The sequence below is a fragment of the Propithecus coquereli genome, unplaced genomic scaffold (assembly GCF_000956105.1).
Source record: "Propithecus coquereli isolate 6110/MARCELLA unplaced genomic scaffold, Pcoq_1.0 Scaffold496, whole genome shotgun sequence".
In the NCBI taxonomy this organism is placed as follows: domain Eukaryota; kingdom Metazoa; phylum Chordata; class Mammalia; order Primates; family Indriidae; genus Propithecus; species Propithecus coquereli.
The window spans coordinates 1,739,471-1,746,699 of NW_012150796.1; the positions used below are offsets into that span (position 1 = coordinate 1,739,471).

General features: G+C 49.3%; 1 protein-coding gene across 1 annotated transcript in view; it reads left to right on the plus strand.

Annotated features, from left to right (window-relative positions):
- Positions 1–1,507: 1,507 nt before the first annotated feature.
- HGSNAT (heparan-alpha-glucosaminide N-acetyltransferase) overlaps positions 1,508–7,229 on the plus strand; it is a 39,204-nt gene continuing 33,482 nt past the window's right edge. The window contains exons 1-2 of the mRNA XM_012656003.1: positions 1,508–1,721; positions 6,785–6,900. Of these exons, the coding sequence (XP_012511457.1) occupies positions 1,508–1,721; positions 6,785–6,900 (330 nt within the window). The remainder of the gene's footprint in view (positions 1,722–6,784; positions 6,901–7,229) is intronic.

Sequence of the window (7,229 nt, forward strand, 5' to 3'; positions counted from 1 at the left end):
GAATAATTCAGACACTCAAGTATAAAAATAACACAGGGTGTACTCATATACCTATTTAGCATTCAACATATTAACTGCCATCTGAGTTGTATTTAACTCACGCTAGTTTTGAGCCCGGGGCCTGGTGAAGCATGTGTAACTCACACATCTCTTCACCTTGGGAGCTGCAGAGAACTATTTTTTAAGTTGCATATAACTCATGCACAGAAAACAAAAAAAAATTTTATTTTTCATTAAATTAGAAAGGATTGTTTTATTTTCGAAGTTTTTATTCTATTTTTGTAATAAAACACCATGGCCCCAAGGAAAAAAAATTTTTTTTTTTTTTGAGACAGAGTCTCACTCTGTTGCCCGGGCTAGAGTGAGTGCCGTGGCGTCAGCCTAGCGCACAGCAACCTCACACTCCTGGGCTCAAGCGATCCTTCTGCCTCAGCCTCCCGAGTAGCTGGGACTGCAGGCATGTGCCACCATGCCCGGCTAATTTTTTTTTCTATATATTTTTAGTTGTCTGATTAATTTCTTTCTATTTTTCGTAGAGACGGGTTCTCGCTCTTGCTCAGGCTGGTCTCGAACTCCTGAGCTCAAACAATCCGCCCGCCTCGGCCTCCCAGAGAGCTAGGATAACAGGCGTGAGCCACCGGGCCCGGCCAAAAAATTTTTTTTTCTATTGCGGTAGTCAACGTGTTAAGCAAGAAAACACCGCGAATGAAGCCCACCGGGCCCTGGCGCCTAACGGTCCGCTGCCTCACTACTCCCAGCCGTTAGGTGGATTTGGTGTTTATCTTTCCACGTGTCTTTATACTTTTATTACGTATGTACATGTCCCCAAACGCCATGTAGTGTTGTTCTGCTTGGCTTTACACTTCATGTAAGTTATTACAAAGGTATTCCGCGACTTGCATCCCCCTACAGCCTTGTTTTTGGAGACTTACCCAGGTGGACTCGTGAAGCCCGAGAGCATTTCCGCTGCTGTACAGTGTACCGCAGGTTGTTACACTCAGACTGTTTACAAGTGTCTGCCACAAGCATGCAGCACATGTCCCCTCCTCCATGTGCTAGTGTCTCCGGGGGTGTAGCCGGGAGGGGATCTGCAGAGTCCTCAGTGCCTGCGCGCCCCTGGCTTCATCAGCGGTTCACAAGTGGCTCTTCAAAGTGGTGCCACGTGGTGGCCTTTAAGTCGCGTCTCTCCCTCGGGGTAGGAAACGCCCCGGGGCGGGGGCGCCGCAGGCGCTCTCGGTAGCACTGCCCAGCACCGCGGCGGAGGCGCTGGCACCCACTTGCGCGGCAGACGCTGCTCGGGGCGGCGGGGAGGGCCTGGCAGCAAGGCCCCTGGTCTGTGGGAGGCGCGCTCCGGAGGTCGCCCTTCCCAAGGACAGCGCAGCGGTTCAGAACCTGGGCTCTTCTCTCCGAGGGGCTCCCCAGGGCAGGGCCTAGACCCACCCCCGCCCGGCCCGCGCGGCCCCGCCTCCCAGCGCTGACTCCGCGGCGGCGACGCCAGCCCCGGGCGATGACGGGCGCGCGGCCGTGCGCCGCGGGGAAGCGCGTGGCGGAGCGCGGCGGCCGGGGAGCGGCGGCGGCGGCGGAGGAGGCCGGCATGCGCGGGGCGCGGGGCGGCTGCTGGGCGCTGGCCGCGCTGCTGCTCGCCGCGTCGGTGCTGAGCGCCGCGCGGTTGGTCCCTGGCGGCTCCCCGGAGCGCGGCGCCCAGGCCGCGTCCCCGCGAGGTGAGTGCGCGGCCGGCCCGCGGGGCGGGGAGGGCGCGCGCGGGCGCGGAGAGGTTCTTCGGCGCTAGTTTTTGTCCCGACCGCGCCACTGGGCGCCCGGGGACTGGGGTCTTTCGGCCTGGGCTCGTTTGCCGGTGGGGGCGGGGCGCGGGCCGTGCGGCGTCGCGGGGCCGGGGAGGGGCCGGTGCAGGGGAGGAGCCCGGACGGCGCCCGCCGGGACGACCACCCGCGGGAGGGCGCCGGCCTGTGCCCGGCTTCCCGGGGGCCATGGGCTGAGTGGCCCCGTTCCCGGGACCACCCACTCGCCGTCTGTGTAAATAGCAGAAGGCCTTTGATCCGCGGACCTGGTGCTCCACAGATGCAAAGCTGCGTAGGAGACGCGCTGGCCCAGAAAGGGATTGCTCAGACCCCGTTCCCTCCAGTCCACTGTGTGGGGCACTGCGGCAGAAACGAGGGCCTTAGCCCGAAGGGCCTTCCGACAGGACGTGGCGGCTGCAGTAATGAGATCCACGGGCCTCCTGCGGGTGGGAATCCCGGGGGGCGTGTGGCGCGGGAACGCCGCCCGGCAGGCTCGCTGCAGTCGCGGGGCACCCGGCTGGGAACCCCAAGTCGGAGATGGGCGTTTCCCGTGTGCGCCTGGATTAAACTCCCGAGTAAATGTCCGACGTGCAGTAAAAACTCAGTGGAAGGCGGAGCGCGGTGGACTGAAGTTCAATCTCGGGCGAACCTCCCCACGAACCTCCCCTAGGCGAATTTTACTTCTAAGGTGACGGAGGAGCCGCGGAGGCCGGGGTTTGCTGGAGCCCTGCAGAAACCGCAGCCGCAGAGCTGTGGTCCTTTGTGCCTCGGGTGCTTGTCTCCGCGGCTGGCCGGAGAGGCTCGCGGCTCACCCAGCACTTCCCTCACTGGCTTTGCCACCTGACTCCCTGGGGGAAATGGTGGAAAGTGCAAATTCCAGGGCCTGTCTCTAGACCCTTGGAACGAGGATCCCCAGGGCCCTAGGAGATCATTTTCCCCAGGCCCGCCCTAGAGGGTGGCTTGGTCAGGGACTGTGGGGTAGGTAAAGTGTGCAAACTCTCTCGGTCAGTAGCTGGGGAGGGTCTGTCACCTGGGAAGGTGAGAGTCACCTGCTTCTCTCCCCCTCCTTCCATCCCCTTATCTGCATCAGGATCCAGGGGTTTTGGTGTGTGTGTGAAGTTCAAACTGCCCCACCTCCCCAGTCACTTTCTTACAGGAGGAAGACACAATGAATTTTGGAAAAACATCTCAGCTGATTACATTTTGTCTTCGGCCTCCTCCCTCTAGGCCCCAATCTCGTACACTCCCTTCCTTGTGTAATTGAACCGGCACCAAGAAGTCACGTAATCTGCCCAGTCACAGCTTGTCAAGGACAGGTCCCCTCCAACTCTTTTTCTTTGTATTTTAGCACCAGTTAATGATGATACTTATATGAGGAAAAAGGGTGGTTTGTAAATAGTAATTCTATGTAATGAGGGAGAACATGCTAGTATTCTTAAGTGTTCCACTCGTAGAACCTTCAGGAAACTGAGTTAAGAGGACAGCCAGGCTTTCCATGCCACCTGGAGCCCATGTAGAGCTGGACAACTTCCTACTAAGAACTTCATATGATTTGAGGACTCAACGTTTACTTGAAAAAAAAAATTAGGTTATGTCTTTAAAGGCCAGGTGCAGTGGCTCACGCCTGTAATCCCAGCACTCTGGGAGGCTGAGGCCGGAGGATCGCTTGAGCTCAGGAGTTCCAGACTAGCCTGAGCAAGAGTGAGACCCCGTCTCTACTAAAGTAGAAAAAATTAGCCAGTGGTGGTAACCTGCACCTGGAGTCCCAGCTACTCAGGAGGCTGAGGCAGGAGGATCACTTGAGCCCAGGAGTTTGAGGTTGCAGTGAGCTTTCATGATACCACTGCACCCTAGGCTGGGTGACAGAGCAAGATTCTGTCTCAAAAAAAAAAAAAAGGGATATGTCTTTAAAAATATGCCCAACAAAGATAACTCATGACCAGAGAGCTAGATCCAGAAATTAAATATTGGGAAATGAAATAAAGGTATAACATGCAAGCAGCACATTTACCCAGCACTACTGAAAGGTGACTTTATTTGGTTTATTTCCTTACCAAGACAGTGTAGACAAGAAGAGAAAGAGGAAGTGGTTCTTTTGTAATGCTCCGTGTATTGCCCTGGTAGTTCTTAGGTCAGCTGTGTGGGAAGGTGATGGCTTTTTCCTGAAGCAGAGCGTCAGGCTTAATTTTGAGGTCATGTATGATGACTTAGTAATTGGGTCCTTTGGGTGTGTGAGTGATTACAGACTAATTTTTTTAAAAAAATACATTCAAATAACGTAAAAAAGTACAAAGAAAGATGTCAAGATCTGCTTACACTTTCATTCTCTAGTTGTGGTCTTCACCCTTGGCCGCATATTAGAATCCCCTTGGAAGATTTGGTGTTGTTTGGGGGAAATTTTAAAAATCATGCTGATTGGGCAGAGATTCTAATTTAATTAAATTCTGAAGTGGGGTCTGAAGTGGGGCCAGGACATTGGTGTGTTTTGTTGTTGTTTTAAGCTGCTTGGGTAATTCTGATGTTGAGGTAGGACTGAGTCCCTCTGTACCCTCCAAATAATATAATTAGTAATGATGACAATTAAGAGCTTTCAGAGTCTCAAATTGATGTGAAAAAATCTAAGCATAAAACAAGAACTTTACCCCACCCACCACTAAAGACTCTTAGAAATATGAGTAAAAACAGTAGTTATTTCAGCTATGAAGGATGATTATGGATAGAAAAATTACAAAGGAAAAGGTCAATAGATAGGGACTATACATTTGAAAATGGAAACCATCAAAACTGAACAAGGGAAATGAAAAAGAAATATCTTAAAACAATTATGACAAATGATGTAATGTCTTTGCTATGTATAGAAATTATACAAATATCTAATAAGATCTCAGGGGTTAAGTGGTTAAATAAATATATATTCCACAAATTCACATGGAAGGAAAATACTGATGGTAAACATTTGGAAAACATCTTCAAACTTGATAATCACTAACTCAAAACTAAAATAATAAGGAAGTGCTATTTTCTATGCGTCAGTCTAAAAAATGAGGAAAAAATTAAAAGGCCAATCAAGCTGGTAGGGAGCTTAGTTTTGGAAGACTGGGAACCTAGAGGTTAGGTGCACGACTACACTGACCTCAGTTTAAATCCTGGCTGCTGGTAGGTGACCTTAGGCAAGTTGCTTTTGACCTCTGTAGGCCTCAGATTCTTCATCCCCAAATGGAGGGGCCTGGTACGTGCTGAGTGTGTGGTTCTTTTTATTACCTGGGAGTCCATAATCTCTACAGCTGTCATTATAAATCAGCACAGCAAAATTGGGGAGGAGTTTCACAATACATAGCAGCAGCTATTAAAAAGGCTATTTTTGTTTAACAGTTTTACTCCTGGAAGTTCATTCTTAAGGAATTTTGTCAAAAGAAGAATATATTAATTTTCAGATAGATACAATATAGCATCATTTCTTATAAGAAAAAGAAATAGGATATAGGGAGAAATTGGAAATAAGGTTAAATAAAAAAGAAGAAACAACTTTTAAAAATATTTAGCTGGGCGTTCCTATCCCTAAAGAGGCTCCTGTTGAAGTCCACAGTGGTCAGGTGTGGCCTGGATCTTTGTAATGAGCTGTTCAGCACTCGTTTCAGGTTCTGTGCCAAGCTGTACATACATTGTCACGTTTAGCTTTCCCAACAGTCCTATGAAGCATACACTCTTATGACCCCTGATTTATTGATGCGGAAACTGAGGCAGGATGGGATTCAGCTTCAAGTTAGTTTAACCTGCAGTCCACACATTTAACCCACCATGTTATACTCTGGGTCCCAGACACCGCTTCCACCAAAAGCTTCCCCGGAGACCAAAGAACAGAAAAAATTTTATTTAGCCTTGAGAAGAGAAAGCTTTAGTGGGTTATTCAGAGTTATATATTAATACTACGTGTTTTGTCTTCCCTTATAATTAAATAAGGGTAAATTAAGATAAACTTAAAAATGAGGGATTTGGGCTGGTAAAGTGAAGAATTCCTGATTTAACCATTCAGATGAGTTACTGGGGAGCCCAGAGGAAGCTTTCATATTACAAAATAAGACCCAATTCTTAGCTTCCTAGTTGCGTTATTAAAAGGTTTCCTTTTTTTTGTCTAGACGGTAAATTTAGATGGTAAATTAATTTCTCTTTTATATGATGTCAGTATAAATGGCCCAGTTGGTTTAAATGGATCACTTTGCTTTAACTTTATGCACAATAGCAGTTCACTTTGTTTCCTACCAAATTGGCAGACAAAATTTTAGAATATGCGTCATGTTTATGTCACCCTAAGAACATCATCTAGTGAACTGGTGAGCTGTGCGCCCAGTGAACATGGGACCGTAGGTCTCTCTGCCCCTCCCCCTGCGGCTGACCCTGCAACTCTCTCCTGGCCACGCCCACTCTGCGCGGCCTCCAGGAGACGGGCTCAGAGCGCAGGCGGGGAGGCGGCGCGGCGGGCGAGAGGCTGGGCTTTGGAATCCGCAGATGGGCTTCACATCAGTGGTTTCATGGAGGAACTCTGTGGTCATGGGCCATTATCTAATTCTCGTGAGGCTTAATTTAATCTGTAAAAGGAAGAAAACACCTAGCTCCTGAGGAAACCACTGCTATTACACGGATCCGCTAAATCGCGCGCCGCGTCTCACCACCGGGTGAAGACAGGTTCCTGGCGCCGCGCTTTTGCACACTGGATGTGAACGCTGTTGACCGAATGTCTTTTTGTAATAGAGGCATCTGTGCACAAGGGCACCTGTCTGTGTGTGTTCGTGCACACAGGTACATCTGCGTGTACACGGAGCAAGTATGCAAGACCCTAGAAACCCTAGAGCTCAGGCATTTGGAAAGCACTTCTGTGGAGCCAGGGTCGGCACAAATGTACTTTGTCTTTAACGCGTCTTTCAGGCACCTTGTTTTTCTGTGTTTTTTTTTTTTTTTTTTATACTTTTCTTTCTAATTCTTAGCAGATTTAGACAAAAAAAGGCCTGCGGAGCTGAAGATGGATCAGGCTTTGCTGCTCATCCACAACGAACTACTCGGGACAAACTTGACTGTCTACTGGAAATCGGAATGGTGCTATCAGGTGTGTGTTATGCTCAGACTCGATTTTGTTTGCGTTGGGGCTTGTTTGATATGATCCTTACTGCTCTGATATCTAAAGCTCTCACATGTTAACTTCAGTTTTATAGGTAAGGAAACAAGCTATGTAAAGAATTAGAAGAAATATGATCAGGGAGAACGCCTGGCGATGAGCAGCATCCATTTCTTATCTTTTCTCCTACCGGTCTTTTTAAAAATCAGTTGTTGGTGATGAACAAAACTGGTAGACCATTTTTTATTTTCCTCCTCTGGCTCATGCATAACCCGCCAGCTGGATCAGAGAAGGAAGGAGACACCTGGGTGTTACGTGGG